This window comes from Echeneis naucrates, chromosome 13 (genome assembly GCF_900963305.1).
Source record: "Echeneis naucrates chromosome 13, fEcheNa1.1, whole genome shotgun sequence".
Lineage (NCBI taxonomy): Eukaryota > Metazoa > Chordata > Actinopteri > Carangiformes > Echeneidae > Echeneis > Echeneis naucrates.
The window spans coordinates 7,592,551-7,609,367 of record NC_042523.1 but is presented as its reverse complement, the minus strand read 5'-3'; the positions used below and the strand labels follow the sequence as shown (position 1 = coordinate 7,609,367).

The 16,817-nt window shown below is 42.8% G+C and overlaps 1 protein-coding gene across 2 annotated transcripts in view; it reads left to right on the top strand.

Moving 5' to 3' along the window:
• Positions 1-14,690, top strand: part of nbeab (neurobeachin b) — a 185,390-nt gene extending 170,700 nt beyond the window's left edge. For both annotated transcript variants that reach the window (XM_029516791.1, XM_029516790.1), the window contains 10 exons: positions 564-731; positions 5,231-5,320; positions 6,387-6,579; positions 7,374-7,445; positions 7,643-7,798; positions 8,452-8,622; positions 11,048-11,149; positions 11,295-11,491; positions 11,868-12,019; positions 13,356-14,690. In XM_029516791.1, coding sequence (XP_029372651.1) covers positions 564-731; positions 5,231-5,320; positions 6,387-6,579; positions 7,374-7,445; positions 7,643-7,798; positions 8,452-8,622; positions 11,048-11,149; positions 11,295-11,491; positions 11,868-12,019; positions 13,356-13,446 — 1,392 coding nt within the window. In that variant the 3' untranslated portion in view covers positions 13,447-14,690. The remainder of the gene's footprint in view (positions 1-563; positions 732-5,230; positions 5,321-6,386; positions 6,580-7,373; positions 7,446-7,642; positions 7,799-8,451; positions 8,623-11,047; positions 11,150-11,294; positions 11,492-11,867; positions 12,020-13,355) is intronic.
• The last annotated feature ends 2,127 nt before the right edge of the window (positions 14,691-16,817 follow it).

Sequence of the window (16,817 nt, the reverse complement as noted above, 5' to 3'; positions counted from 1 at the left end):
AAGCCTTCCACCAGCATGTATGGGAATTATATTGTACCGCATTGTTGAACAATACATCAAGCAGGCACTGCATGGATTCCATAGGTGTTTTCACAATGATTATCAGCCCGAAATCTTATCGCAAATCTCCCACTAACCAGATATTTTGTCCCCTTTTTCACGTTCATGAGTAGTTTACCAATGTTGCTCCTGCAGAAGGTTTTACAATAAAATGGGTGCCTGTGAGTATTGAACCAATGTTTTTGCATTTGTGCAAAAATGGTCGGGTTTTTTTTCCAAGTGGTTAAAGAAATGTGACATGCGAGCAGGATTTACAGAACAGAACTTAATCATTTTTATGTGCATTTAAAAAGGTTGAATATTTATCCTTATTTGCACATCACCTTCTCTCTTATAGCACTCTTTAACATCCTGGTAGATCACCTGTAATCCAATAAAGTAGTCCCTTGCTTTGTTGTGCTCACTGTTGTGCTGAGGTACACTTTGTGTTGTGTCTTTTGGCCCATGTGTTGTGCGCTGCTGGTATGCCTCTCACCTCTAATTGCCCTGTACTCCTCTGACAGGCCCTGGAAAGCGAGTTTGTGTCATGTCAGCTGCATCAGTGGATTGACCTTATTTTCGGCTACAAGCAGCGAGGCCCAGAGGCGGTGCGCGCCCTCAACGTCTTTCACTACCTGACTTACGAGGGCTCCGTCAACCTGGACAGTATCACTGACCCTCAACTCAGAGAGGTAGCACACACACTCACACACACACACACACATTACCATGGTGACTGAGCCCCTCCCCCCTCTTTTAATCACCATAGGCACAACTTCCTGTCTCTATTTGTCCTGGCATGTGCTGGAGCTCCGGGAGCATTCAAATCATGCATCTGTCAATCAGTTATTGTGTCATGCAAATGTAACCTGTGAGATATCTGAGCAAAGCTGCTGACTCATGAAGTTTGCCTTTTAGATTAGTGTCATTTCATGATGACCTGAGATATTAATTTCCTTTCTCTAAGTTAAAGACTACTCTTTTAATATCTGTCTACATTATTCAAAGATCTTCTTAACATTGCAATTCTGTGCTCTTCTCTTTATATACTGTATGCGCCATAGCCTAATCAGATCAGTGAATCTGACTGAGCTTTTTGATCAATCACATGAGGTCAGTCAGTCAATAGATGAGGGAGTGAATCCTCTTGTTCTTAACTAATTAATTGAATATCTATCAGCTCAACCGTAGTTCTTGTGAATAGCTAAATTGCGTTGGGGGGAAAGGAGACCAGAGACGGCAGCAGCTGGCACGCATTGTGGTACTTTCCAGTGTGAGCTCGTCTCTCCCTGTGATATCCACCATCTGCTGTCTGCAAAACAAGTCATTTATATACTGTCACTTCCAGGGGCGCCTTTATTTATCAAGTGACCACTATGCAAATCACCTGCAGAAGATTTGGCTGATCTAATTGCCAAACCATACTGTGGAAGGCTTGGTTTTCATAATTCCGAGAACAGTTTTAGATGATGCCTTTTTTTTTTTTTTTTTTTCGCAGCAGGTTTAGAGGTCTTAAGCTGTCTTCCATTCTGCCTACTCTTACCCTGAGAGATGACAGTACTGTAGTTGGCTAGTTAGGAAGCCTGCTACTCATATCCCCTAATTGTGCCCAGTTGATGCACTCGTTGTTGTGACATGAAAATGTATTTTTGCAGGAGAAAGGAAGTGGTTCATGTAATTACAGCTGATGTAATGCTGCTATGATGAGCACTAATTAAGACACACCATACCTTCAGTCAGGTCTCTCATGCTAGGTGGAGGCTTTTTCTCCCTGTAATATGAAGTATAACCCTTTATATTTAAACCCTATATCCCAGCAGTATCCTGCATTAAAATGTCATGTTTTTATTTCCTTTTTCATGCACACTGGCAATTCTAACACAGATTATTTGGCAGTCACTCCCAAACCTCAAAAACACATAGGCTTTATTATTATTATTATTATTATTATTATTATTATTATTATTATTATTATTATTATTATTATTATTATTATTATTATTATTTCCTAAATAGATTACAGTAATTCTCCAGGTTGATTTGATTAGAGCGGTTCTATTGTGGTTGGTGATTTCATGCAGAATCTATTGCAACATCGCTGCATTATCGTCGCCTTACTGTTCACCACTGCACTGATCCCATGTAGGCTGGTCTGGGAGCTGCCTGGCTGAGTCAGTGAGGCGATGCGTGGAAACGTGCCCAGTGAATGTCTACAAAGACCTGCTGAAATGTGACAATTGACTCCAGGGTATTGATTCATTCTGGACCTGACAGGTGAAACTGCAGATCTGGCATTAGTCACAACAATTAAGGCATCTGAAATGTCAAGAAATTAGAGGTCATGAGAGATAATTTCCGTGCATGTGTCAGATGGAAATGATGACACCTTCTGACATGCTGCGGAGCCTCTGGTTGAGGCCACGGTGACAGCTCTACTGGGCACACTGCCGGAACAGCAGTCCTTCACAGTGATGCCTCTCTTGACAGCCTTCTCTTATGGAAAAACATGACAGCACCCCCTTGATTCAGACCCTGCTGTGTCAGTCAGAAGTAAACAGACAAATTATTCATCAGTGGGACTCTATTTCTCCTCAGCTTCCACCGCCCCTCCCGTCCCCCTCTGAATGAACAAAGTGTGCTGTGGCCAGCCAATGAAGCACTTTGAAGCCTCTGACGCACTTAATTTGATTTCACCTTGATGTTCCCATGGTGGTGGGACAGGAGTGTTTAAAAGCTTGACCTTAATGATAACTTCCTTTATATGTATGTCACGGCATGTAGGATTCAAAGTGCGCTGTCTGTGATGATTAAAGGCAGTCTCCTCCTGGTGGACACGTTGTTTGAGACGTTTCTGCTACGATGTACAGTCATGCATATAACAAGTCCTGGGCTGTCAGTCAAAGAACACCCTCAGGCCAATTCTTTGTTTGTACTTAAGGATTAAAATAGATCCAGATAAGCTCACCCCAAACTAATTCTCAGTGGCATGTAAAGAACGGACAGCGTCATCATGTGTGTAATTGCCATGTTTAACTGTAGTTTAATATACCTGTGTGGCCTCTGTGCTGTTTCGGTCCATTTATAAAAATCTGTTCATGTAACTTAAAAGGCAGATACAGAGTAAACACAATTTGCTGTCTGTTATCTATGGCATCTGTCAGAAGGTGAAAGGTGGAACAGCTTCATATTTGTAGTTGCCACCACTGATCTCAGGTGTTGTGACTCAGCAGGATCCCACACTGCTTAGCGGGTCAATGCAAGGCCATGTCTGTATTCTGTCCTACAGAGCTGCTTTGTTGCTGCGTTGCATGAGTGCACTGGAAGATGCTTCTGGGGGACCATCCTCCACAGAGTCACTGTCACCAGGTACAGAGAGAGAGATGCAGCCACTCACATCTGAAGCCTTTTGCCAAAATTGGATGCAAAGTCAGTCAGACAGACAGACAGGTCGACACAGTGTTATGATAGATGTTTGGTGCTCATCCAAGCAAGCCGATTTATTGCTGGGAGGGGAGATCGTCCAGATGGCTTTGGCAATAAATGTCACTTATCAGCCAAAACGCAGGGCCTGAAGTGACTAATGAACTGCCGGTTAAGTGCTCTCCATCACAAACTAAAATGGAGATAAGTTTCTGACATTCCTCAGAGAGGATTAGGGCTGAAGCACCTGAGAGATATTGACATGTTTTGATCATCTAGTGGAAGAGCATGTTTTTGAGTTAACCTTCAGCGTGTCAGATGCCCTTCCTCCACACCAACTCTCACGAGAACATAAACACATAGACACAAATCTCTGTGCCCCTTACTCTGTAGAAATAACTTTTGGTCATTAAGACTTCCAAAATGGGACATGCAGTTGTGCAGTTTGCCTGGTAATAGAAACATGACAAGAAATATGGTGATGTTTTCCACATGGCCCACTCAGCCTTTATGATCTTTGTATCAAATTTCTTTATTTGAACAGACATTGTGACCTTCACCCCAAACCTAACCTTAAATAGCCATAATGTCAGTTGCTTATTACTTGACGGACTGCGTTGTAAAGAAATACTGACTAATGCTTAATGGTTGCCAAATGTGTTCAGCAACTCAAATTAAACTTTCACTGCTGTGCAACAGCGCTCAACAACGTTGACAACGCCTTCTTTGGTGCTGTAGAAGAGAGGAAGTGACCAGGGGGTCTTGGGGTGACTGTTTGGCTTGCAGGTGGCCTGTCCTAATTCAGCATCACCTCCAAACTTCCTGTTTCACATCTCCCATTCTGGCATGTGCTACCCAATGGGTCCTTTTGATAGTGAGTGGTTTGTACAGGCACAGGAAAATGAGGGCTAGTCACCCAGGCAGTCAGAAGGGCGGGCGAAAGGCTGAGCGATGTATGTTCCATTGTGCACAGTGGCATTGACGGACGTCTACAAGCTCCCCTCTGATGGTGGAAGTGGCTCCAGTCACATCAATCACTCCCACCGTGGAGTGCCCCACTTTCAGTCAAGCTCAGCACCGCTTGCTTTTTTTTTCCTCTTTCTCTCTCTCACTCGAGGCAAAGAAGATCCTTTGTCTATTTAAACGGAAGTTATTTTCTAATAATAGTCAATTGTTTGATACATCTAGTGTGTTGTTTTTTTTTCCCCTTCTCAGAGTGGGAATTGTGCTATTTTTAGTTTTCTTTCCTTCTCAGTCACAAGCACATTCATAGTTTATAACCCATAAATTACCTTTCATCAAGGTACCTTAATCCAAATCATGAGAGTCTGCTTGTGGTTTTTTTGTGCCTGTTCCATACATGTGTGTGGACATACACATGTTTTTTGCCTTTGTTTCAAGCATAATAACATCTAAAAGTGGGCCGGTCTGCCGCAGTCCTAGCTGGATGTCACTCCAGGTTAACGTTTGTGCAGTGGGGGCCCCTGCGCCTGGAAATGGGAATGGTTAACTGAAGCATGTTAATAGGAAAAGGCTTGTCTCTTCCATACTAACACTTGGATGACTCTGCAGGCTGAGGGGGGAAGGGGGAGCACCAAGGCGGATTGGGAGGATTGGGAGTGCACCCCTCTCCTTTCTCCCCCCTCCCTTTCCTCAGAGGCGCGGCTGAGTTAGGATTTGCTTGCATTGTCAAGTAACGCATTGACCCATCACTTTGATGCATATTGATTGTGACAGCCGCTCTCTCTCTCCTTCTCTCTCTCTCCCGCAGGCCACAGAGGCGCAGATCCAGCGCTATGGACAGACGCCATCTCAGTTGCTTATTGAGCCACATCCTCCACGCAGCTCCGCCATGCACCTGGTGAGGGCAATGAGCACGCTGGGAAAACTCCCTGCATCTTTGGTAGTGGTGTCTGCGTGGGCTTTTGTAAGAGAGGATGGTGTGTGTGTTAGTGTGCCTGATTTTATTGAGAGGTGCAAGATTGAGATGATGTCGATGTCCTCGATTTCCTTCAATCCACTCTTTTACACCAAAGATAAATATTTCACAAGTCATGACTTCATGTCGGTCAAGCCCGCAATGTAACAAAATTTCATAGCCAGTTATCTGCACTGTTTTATAGCTGCTACTGCCTGCTAGCAGCAGTGTAAAGGGAAGAGTGCTCCCTACTGGCCTAGTAGCTCCCTCTTTCTGCTGTAAGCTCCTCTTCCCTGTCTAATCCATGTAATAGCCAGTCAAGCCCTCATTATCCCCACATGGCTCTCTCTGTTTCTCTCTCTACCTGAAACTTTGTAAGGCAGATACCTCTGAGACCTTTTAGCCAGGCTTCCCACTTTTCCAAAAGATGTGAATGTTTTCATCCACTTCTGTCCACCCCTGTCAAAAGTCTCCGGTACTCAGAATGAAATGAGAGCTGGAGTCTCGGCATATTGTCAGTATTAGTGTCTTCTCCATTGCTTGCACTCGAACTACACATGTATGTAATTTAAGCCTGGGTTGTAAAGATGGTGTTGAAATTTAGTGGGGACTGAAGCAAACGCTTCTTTGTGGAGCTGAATCTTTCTGATACATAAGCGTCATGTATGTACCATCTCATATGTGCAGTAAACTCCATTCCAGTTTTCCATGTCTTACCCCTGCTGGCCAGTCCCTTGTCTGACTGTACTGTCGGGACGGTGCAGTGCATGAAGCTTTCCTCTGTGTCTGAACCTACTTTTTCCTCCAACCTCCACACTAATTGCCTGTTTCCATTCTTTTTCTCCCATCTTTCCATCCTACTTTTTTCATCCTATCCATCCACCACCTTCCTGTTACCTCTCCTTCCCCTTATTCCTCCGGCTCCTCTTTCCTGTATCTGTTGCCCTCTCCCACCATCACACCCCCCACACTTCTCTACACTTTGACTTTTCTCTCTTCTACTCAATAGTGTTTCCTTCCACAGAGTCCGCTCATGTTCAAGGACCAGATGCAGCAGGACGTCATCATGGTTTTGAAGTTTCCATCCAATTCGCCAGTAACTCACGTGGCCGCCAACACCCTGCCACATCTCAACATACCTGCTGTTGTCACCGTCACCTGCAGCCGCCTATTTGCCGTCAACCGTTGGCACAACACTGTTGGTGAGTAGACCTCAACTCCCATGGCAGGTGATACGTTCAAACACACACATATGGCCTTGTTTAAAAAAAAAAAAAGTATGCCACACCACATGTGATGCCTACCACAGCAGCAGCCTGTAAAATTACTTCATCACCGTCACACACAAACAGCCTCGCTGCTCTTAATAGAGCTGTAGCCAGCCAAATACGTTAGAGCCTAGCACCTCCCAGGTAAGCTGACCGTGAGTGTTTCCACATGTTCCTTCTCAGACATGTGTGAGCAACATTACCCACAGCACCCCTCCCTGAGAATCAGCCTCACCTCAGGGTCAGAGGGCCAAAGCAATGGTTACTAGGAAATTAGGCCACAACTGCACCACATTCTCCTCACACGTCCCCATCTGTCACTGTAGAAACACACTGAGCTCCGGACCAAAGAGTCCGCACTGTGTGGCTGCTCTGGCTGCTCCCACACTAATGAACACAGCTGCAGCACCCTTGCCATCCTGTCGGAAAGGAGAGAAATGTGGCTTGGGTTTTCGGAATAATGAAGATAATAAGACCTCCATATTTTCAGACATGTTGCTGTTTTTAAACCGACTCCAGATACTCTCACGTGGATAAAATATCTCCATTCAGTTTGACACTCCACCAAAAAAATTGCCCAGGAAGACAGATGGAAATATTTCTGATGGACCTCCAAGACTTCCATCTCTTGGAAGAGATCATGAATTAACCGGGCTCTGAAAAGGGAGGTGTGCATGTGTGTATAGTTCCAATGATTCATTTCCTCATGCATCTCTGTCTGATTCCAGGCCTTCGAGGAGCACCAGGCTACTCTCTGGAGCAGGCCCATCACCTACCCATAGAGATAGATTCCCTGGTCGGTGAGTAAGCATCATTGTTTTGAATGGAAAATGCAGCATCAAGCAGACAAACAAAACACACATCACTGACTTTTTTTATGTCTGTGTTAGCTGGAAGGTGCCAAGTTAATAACCTAGAAATTCTTCACCCATTGACACCTATTCTGGTTTTCTGTTTAGTTTTTTTTTTTTTCTCTCTTTCTTGTTTGTATTCATAGCAAACAATACTGGAAGCAACAAGCGTCAGATCACAGACCTAGTGGACCAGAGCATCCAAATCACCACACAGTGTTTTGTGGTGACAGCTGACAACCGCTACATCCTGGTGTGTGGCTTCTGGGACAAGAGCTTTCGTGTGTACTCCTCCGAGACAGGTAGGTTACAGTGTAAACTCTATTTCCTCTATAGGTGTGCACTGATGTGTGGAGGACTGAGCTCTATGATGGGAATAATACAGTTCTGTCACTGCTCTCTCCTGACAAGCCGTGTCGAAAAAAAAAAGGATGGCTACACTACAATACAGTGCAACTTGGTGATTTAAAGAAAATAATAATTTCCACTGATAATCAGATATTGGTATGTAGGAAAAGCAGCTGATTTCACAGGGTCGTCTTATACTACTACTACTAGATAATAATGTAAGCAACACACAAGCATAATTTCACTCATGGTTTCCAAACTTGGGGTTCAAGGTGCCTAAAGTCAAAGCATGAATCCACTGGCTCACAATAGGATTGCAAGTTTTTATCTTGTGAAATAGCAAATATTAGGCCAATTTAGATATTTAAAAATCATTCAAATGCAACAAATTGTGATTAAAAATCACTCTTCTGGGTTAAACCAATAAAGTCATGCCACAATAAAACTAAATGAGGTCTGCATTGCTTTATTTTAAGATCACAAACCAGAAAGTTTAACTTGAATATGAATGAACTATTTCATATGATACTCAAATGGTGCTTTGTTACCTACAGCAGGTTTTCACCAACCAGCACTGAAATTACATATGAACTGCTGTCATTTATAGGCAAGCTGACCCAGATAGTTTTTGGCCACTGGGATGTTGTGACGTGTCTGGCCAGGTCAGAATCTTACATCGGAGGAGACTGCTACATCGTCTCCGGGTCCAGGGATGCAACCCTGCTGTTGTGGTATTGGAGTGGGCGGCATCATATCATCGGCGACAACCCCAATAACAGTGAGAAAACATATACACGCACACAGACACACACTGTGAATTCAGGAGCACCTTTCAACACAAGTATTTCACATATGGAATTTATAAAGCACGTTAATTCATATTTTTGAAAGTTCTTTAATAAGAAACAGTCCTACATGTAAACAGGAAAAAGCAGCTGTGATGTTTTATTTTGATACTTGATTAATGGCATTGAGCCATGCAGCTTTCACATAGAGGACTCCAAATGTCTTGGCAGTCAAGATGGTTGACACCAGGGTATGATTTCTGCTGCTCACTTCATTTAGTTGCTTATTCTCTCTGATAGTCTGTGTTCAAAACAGTCCATCAGGGAAGGGGAAGTGGTCGTTACGCCTCTACGATTGAGGAATGCCAAATGTGGGATTGTTTTGATTTTATTTCTCGATGATAATAAATTGAGAGAGAGTGTGTGTGTGTGTGTGTGTGTTTGTGTCTGTTTCTGTCTGTGTCTGTGGTGGAAGATCTTGTGTTTCCAATTGTCACCGATTCAAGGAGCTCCAGATTAGTTGCAAGTGTTCTCTAATTAACTTCACTGAGGCTCTGACAGTTAATTAAGAATTTCAGCTTGGTTGCGTCCAATTAGCAAGGGGCAATAGCACTTGTGTTACTGCAGCAGGAAAAGAGTATTCCCCTGATATTCCCAATGTTAGGGCTTACAACTCGGCTTCAACGGACAAAAGGGAAGGAAGCTGCATTGCTTACGTCTACAAACAAAAGGCAAGACGTACTTTCACTCATCAAATCACTTTCAAATTCTAGCTACTAATATCTCATGAACATATCATGGCAGAAAGAATGCACAGCACCAGAGGTGAGGGGAGACGGAGGAGGTGCTGCTTGATACAGCTTTATTCAAAATCTCTGCAGCCAACCATCAGTCTATCAGCCATGTTCAAATATAGATGGCAGGTATTTGCAGACACCCAGAGGGATAAACCAATGCAAACCTTTTCATATCGCCACTCCTGAAAACCTCATATCAATGTCATAAAGGACACAGAGCACCAACGTCTCCTTTATTCTCTTTCCTACTGGCTTATTAATTTAACAATCTCTTCCAGGGGTCTCATTCTGGTGATTTCATGCTTATTATACTCTCTATAATGCTGCTTGAAGGTTCTGTGAACATGTCGCAGCAGGCTGCAGGATCGCTGATCCCTCGTCCCCAGATGAGTTGTGCCCAAGAAATTGATTTCACCCACACCCCAAAAGGCTGTGCGTGTCTCTAATGTTTAATAATTAAAATAACTTCCAGCTCAATCATGGCCCTGTCTCTCAGGCTGGGCCCATCACAGTGGTACGAGGGGATATTTGCAGCAGGTAATTGTGGTGGCTGAATGTGGCTCGTCCTAGGGGCTCGCAGAAGGTGGGGGGGGGGGTGGTTACAGGGTGATTGAATCTTTTGTCGGGTAGGTGAGCTGCACTAGGTCCCTTTTTCTCCCAGGAGGATTTTTCTGACACTTGTCCCATTCAGCCCCCCCCAGCAGCAGGTTCTGGGACTGACAGCACTGGTCAGGTCCTGGTCTCTGGGGGACCATGCTGCATCGATCACAGTCCAGCTAACTGACTGGACGGTTCCAGCTGCAGAGGCGATATGCCTGCTGGAGGAGGAGATGATGGCGGGGGAAAGGGGGAGAGGAGTCCAACATGTCCACATCATCTATCGGGACTTTACAGTCACCCAGGTGGATGAGGAAACTCTGGCTGAGGTCTGAGTCACATGTGGATGCAACAACAGCCACGTATTACACATAATGAATGGTCCCTTTGTGTTTAGTTTTATAATGCCTATTACGCCCAGATGTGGTTGTCTTATCAAAATGCGACATAAGATGAAGAATTATTCTATTTGATACTGCAAAATATCAAAATTTTATCAAAATAATAAACGGACAGAAAGAATCCACTTTGTGCCAATTTGATCATTTCCACTGATTACATGAATTTAATAATTCATGGTGCAACTCACTGTGTCAAAATGATTGAACAATGAAAGGAAAAGTGACTCCTTCAGCAGTATTTGGGAGAAGGATGTTCTATCGGTGACCAAAGCGTTTCAGAAAGCCTGCTGCTTTCGCAGTGAGGCGGTGCTCTGGATGTCGGCTCCAGGTGTCATGAAACGCCCCTCACTAACCTCTCCCCAGGCCATCATCAATCATGTGACACACAGGGTGAAATCAAGTGGCTGGGCTGCCATCACTGGGCATCCCTGCATTTACATGACAATCCAAAGGGACCCCCAGGCTAGCAGATGTGCGACACAATCGCCATGCTTGTGTTCATATGAATGTATTGCCTCATCAAAGTTTGTTGGTTCTTAGGGATGTTTTCAGAGGCAGGAAATATATTCAGTAAATTTAACCAGGTCATCAGTTTTCAGATGTTTTGTGTCTGTCATTTATAGGTGACTACCCGGCCCCAAGAGCAGTTCTGACGGGCCATGACCAAGAAGTTGTGTGTGTGTCAGTCTGTGCAGAGCTGGGCCTGGTCATCAGTGGAGCCAAAGGTCAGTGTCCTTATTTGTGTTTTATAATATTGACATGGAGGACAAGGATCCAAAGAGCCTAATCACACTCTTTGGATCACGCCTGTATGTGTGTCCAGCCACTACACTCTCTGTTATAACTGGTGTGTGTGCTCTGGTTCGGCAGAGGGCCCATGTTTGGTCCACACCATCACAGGGGACCTCCTCCGGGCTCTAGAGGGGCCCAACCACTATCAGTGTCCTCGGCTGATCACAGTGTCAAGCGAGGGCCACTGCATCATCTACTATGAGAGGGGCCGCTTCTGCAACTTCAGCATTAATGGAAAGCTGCTGGCACAGATGGAGGTCAATGACTCCACCAGGGTACGCTGACTTTTTGACAGTGTCCTCTGTGAGAATCTTTATTCATCTGCAGTTTTTCAGTCCTGCAACGGTTGAAGTAGCAAGCAACTCAGTCAGTTAAACATCATGGTAACATGCTGAAGGATGTTTAATCATGGCTTGTTTCAACAGGTCAACAAGGTCAGGATGGGATTCAGTAAGCAGAGCACTGTGATACAGATACACCGTTTTTCGGATGAACTACATCAATCCAAATTCTTTACAGGAAAATATTACATAAATGTATCCATATTAATAAAAATACCTTTCAGTTGTTTGTACCTTTTACATGCTACAACAGAAAAGCTTTCCCTCTGGCAGACAGTAAAAGTGACGTCACCCTCTGACCTTCCTGCAGGCGATTCTCCTGAGCAGCGACGGCCACAACCTGGTGACGGGCGGGGACAACGGCGTGGTGCAGGTGTGGCAGGCTTGTGACTTCAAGCAGCTCTACATCTACCCAGGCTGTGACGCTGGCGTCCGAGCTATGGATCTATCACATGATCAAAGGTCAGAACTGACAGCAGTAATAGTATAGACGGGAGAATTGTTCTGTGTGTTTCAGTCTGTAATAAGAATGAGACGGTGTATGAAGTTGGCTCTCACTCTGCCAAATCACCGTGTGGGCGTGTGTTTACATACTTGACTGTTTTGACTGTAGGGTTGTGTGGGCTTCTGGGTGAATCCTTCTAAACTTGTGTGCATGCACATCTAAATGTTTCCACATGTCTTCAGTGCTGTACTTTATCTGTAGGCTGAGCTAAAAAGCCTAATGATACCCGTGTTTCATGGTTGTCAGTGTATATTTTATTTAGTGAACTATCCTCCATCCTTTTCCTTTAAATAGACCTTGCAGTTTCCATGGAGACTAAAATTACAGGGGCTTCGGCAAATGCACTTATTTCAGATAAATAGTCAACGCCAAGCGCAGACCACACAATTCTGTCATCAGCACGGTTCATTCGGATTCCAGGGCCATGTAATGTGTGCCTGGATGGCAGCGGAACGGTGTCAGTGTTCGCTCTGAGGCGATAAGCTTGACGTCATCATGTGACCCCTGAAGTCAAGAGAGGTCAGAAAGTCTGAACAGTGGCGTTGCCCTTCACAGCCACAGGCCAAATCTCTTCCATTTCCAACAGAGGCCTTGTTCTTAAACAATTAAATAAACCGAGCTCCCTCACCAACAGCTCAGTTGGGGAAGGTAAGCACAGGATGCCCAGATCTGTGACCAATGTTGGCAGATCTCCCTTTAGTTAGTGGAAACTTAGCCACACGATAATAATCCAGGGCTCAAACTATCCAAATACTAGATACTATTAAATGGCTTCAATTATCACTTAACAAATCAGTGACATTAAATATTTGAAGAACCCCTTGTATTGGTCGTAGCCTCCTCCTCCAGTAAGCTGACATTAGGCACCACCAGTGAGCCGAGCTGTGTAACACTATCGACGGAGGGGCATCGGGCTGCAGCTCTGTTCATTGTGTCGGACTGTTTAAGCCCTTGGGGTGTGGTAGTATAAGACGACCCTGTGAAATCAGCTGCTTTTCCTACATACCAAGCAGCCGTGGACACAGTCGCAGGGGGGATTCAGAAAGACTGCGACTCAATGGTCTGTTTCAGTTGTCAGAGACGCTCTGTGATTTACTGTCACAGCCCCTGGTGACCCGACCTTATTTCTTTCCCCACAATGCGAAAATTTTAACGAAATGTTCATAAGCACAGGAATACTTTTTAGTTTCTAACTTTTTTTTTTTTTAACTTATTCTGTGTTTAATCTTTTGTCTGTGTTGTTTATGTGTCAGGGAAGTTTACTCTTTAATGCTGTTTTTTTTTGCTCCTCAGGACTCTGATCACAGGCATGGCCTCTGGCAGTATTGTGGCATTTAATATCGATTTTAATCGGTGGCACTATGAGCATCAAAACAGGTACTGAGGAGAGAGCGGCAACAGCTGAGAGCAAGTGTGTGGGGTTGAACTCTTACCAAACAGAGCTGCAGCAGCCCATAGAGGAGATCCAGTGGACTGCACAATGTCAGCACAGTGTGTCTGTTTAACAGCAAGGCATCCTCTCACGTTCACCAGGATTGTTGCTCAGGAGAACTTGTTCCCATTTGTCTGCTGCTGAATAAGAACACATTTTCTTTGGGTTTTCATGTCTTACCTGAGCACCAGCATCTCCACAAGTAGGTATGTTGTTCTGGACAACGGAGACTGAAATTAACTTGAGTTAACACAAGTCTAAAACAGATGTATGCGTGATGTAAGTGTAAGCTCTAAAGTTCCTGTTCCAAACTAGGAAAAGGCAAATCAAAATGACTCATCTGTTAGGAACATTTATACAACATTTGTATGACAGACAACACTTTTCTGGAGAAGTGAATCTGTAAATATGGACTAAATTGTTTCCTTGTAAAGGCTGCGACAAAGAACTAAATACTGTTAGATTAGCCAGCAGGTTAACATTTCTATCATGTGACCCATGTATAAATGTCCAAAACGTCTGCATTGCACTTCAGAGACTAGTTGGTTAGTAATGTTCGTGTATGACCATTGTTTTCTCCTTGTCAACAGCGGTCAAGTGTGTGTGTATACACGAAAAGACAAAATGTTCATTGTTTATTTGTTGTGTTTAAATGTCTCTATGGAAGAAATTCGGTGTGAGCTCAGTCCTTTGTGGAGTATTTGTTTTTGATTATGTCAGAGAGGATAATTGTGATACTTTAATTCGAGTACTATTTTGTTTATGGATGGAAAATAATATGAATGACTCACTATAAGATCTTAAAATGGTTCCAGTGGGAGATTTCTGACAGCAGTTATTGATCTTTCATTTTGTGGTCTATTCCAAACACATAGCCAGAGAATCAAACAATATACCAGTTAGTTTCTCATGACTGTTAATGTGTTTGTGTTAAAGCTGTGAGACATTTTGTTTAAAAAAAAAAAGAGGAAAAAAAAGAAAAAGAAAGGAAAAAAAAAAGGCATTTTTAAGGTGTTCTACAATTGTTGGAACTGCAAAGAGTACTACCGTTACTTGTGCATCTCAATTTCTGTCTATTTTTATGCAAAATGTTTGCTCATTTGTTCTAAATCTGTGAACTCATGAGCACGAGTTCACGTGGCAACAGCATGCATCAGTAAGTATTGGGACAGAGGAAGTTTTTTCAGCTGTGTGACAATAAATGATCTAATGATAAACAGGCGAGTGTTCAAAAAGTGACTAAGGTCTATTTTTGGCGATATGAAAGCAGTTGTGTCTGCATTTAATTGCTGAAATGGGAAGTCAGTTGCTGTGAGCTGACAATTTAAAATGAACGAAAATATGCAAATTGTTTTGATTTTTGCATCCTGATTTTTCTATTGATGCCATCAGACACCAACCTCCAAAAGCTGAGCCACTGAAGGTATCACGTTTACTTTACTTTCCTGTGGTTTCATTTACTACAGTTTACATATTGAGCCACCCCACTAAAAAAAAAAAAAAAAAAATGTTAATATTGTAAATAAGCAGTGCATTTTGATTTTGTTTAATATACATTATAATTGTATTTCAAATTGTTTTTGCATACATTTTGGAAAAGATCAGAGATGTTTAAAGCTTATGTGATTATATCAAAGTTAATAACTAAACTAACATTTTTTTTGGTTTTTAATAAAACTGAATAACTAAAGATTTTTGCTCAAGAGTTTGCTCAAATACAACTGAACAGCCTGTAAAAAAGATTCATGTAGATATTATTAAATCCCCATGATAAGATATGTTGAGATGAAGCTCAGTAAATGAAAGCTATGAATGAACTTCAGTCATTGTTTGGTTCTGCTGCCATCTGCTGTCTGGAACAGTTAGCTACTAACTCAGAAATAGACTGCTGACCCAGATTAATTAAATCCTTTTTATTTCCAAGTTAGGTTTCTTTGCAGAGTACATTGTTGGAAGTTTGCATTTAACTGTTTGTTTTTACCCATAATTTGAAGTGTCTGTGACAGTTTGTTTTTTTTAAACCATGTTTGGGTTTTAAAATGCTTTAACATTAATGGAATATGGATGAATATAATACAGCATTCACATTTTCCATCTGCTTCTACACTACATCAACATTCCCAGTTGTCCAGGACAATATAGTTAACTCAGTCTAAACATGAAATTTTTTCAGATGATGGAAAACATTCCCAACAGTTGCTCTCACACGTTTCTTTGCTTTGTGCTTTATGGTTCAACCCCTTCAAATCAAAAACGTAGAAGCCCTTTAACAATAGTGGCATCTTACATTTGTTAAAATACTTATATACAGGTTTAAGTGAATTGTGTGACTATAGTCTGCATTCACTAGGACGGCATGAACAATGACAGAAGAAATGCTTCCACATCTGTCAGGCGTTTGTCAAATGGTGAAAGTCCAGAACGACTGAGTTTGGATGCATATTATCAGGCATGCAAGTTACAGAAGTGGATATTCACATCAATGAATATTAAGTCTCTGATGTATGAAGTGGTCAGAGGATGTACAGTACATATGCTCTAGTGAGCCAGACTGAAGATTTAAAAAAAAAAAAAAAAAGTTCAATCATCAGATAAATAATAGACTTTACTGGAAGCACTGCTGTTGCTCAGCATTTAACTTGTTATTTGTGTGTGAAAAAGTTGCACAAGAGTTAACTGAGCCTGTGGTAGAGAAGTCTGCCAGTTGATCTATTCCTACTTATTCCAGCCCAGTGAAGGGCAGATTTGATACTGTGCTCATTGGGCAGTCCAGCTAATTGCACTTCAACCCACATGTGCCAGGGTGAGTTTTTAAATACATGCACATACTACCAGCTACACACAGCACTGAGATTCATCTGCACCACCACCAAATTACAACCACACCCTCACAGACATGTAACAAAGACACTGCTTAAATAATCACCTTCCAGCACACCGGTAAGCTGAACCACCTGTCAGTTTTCTACAAGGCAAGCTACTGGGTGGCCAGACAGCATTTCTCCTACACACACAAAATAAGACTGTTAGGAACAGAGAATGTTCATGGTTCAATAATAGCAACATATCTTTTCAGTTTCTTACATCAAAGTAACATAGATGTTACACTGTGCAAGAGAAAAGCTAGCTGTTACTGTCATATTGGAAAGGTTATATTTTGTGCATTTAACATTTTGTGGTAAATGATCTGCACACCATCATCACAATATCATGTAATTTAGGCTAAAGTTTAGCCTTCATTAAAAAGCATAGTGCTGTCTTTCTTGCGGTATACAAAATCCACCGCTAGAGGGCTCTACAGTGCTACTATGAACCAGGGCTTG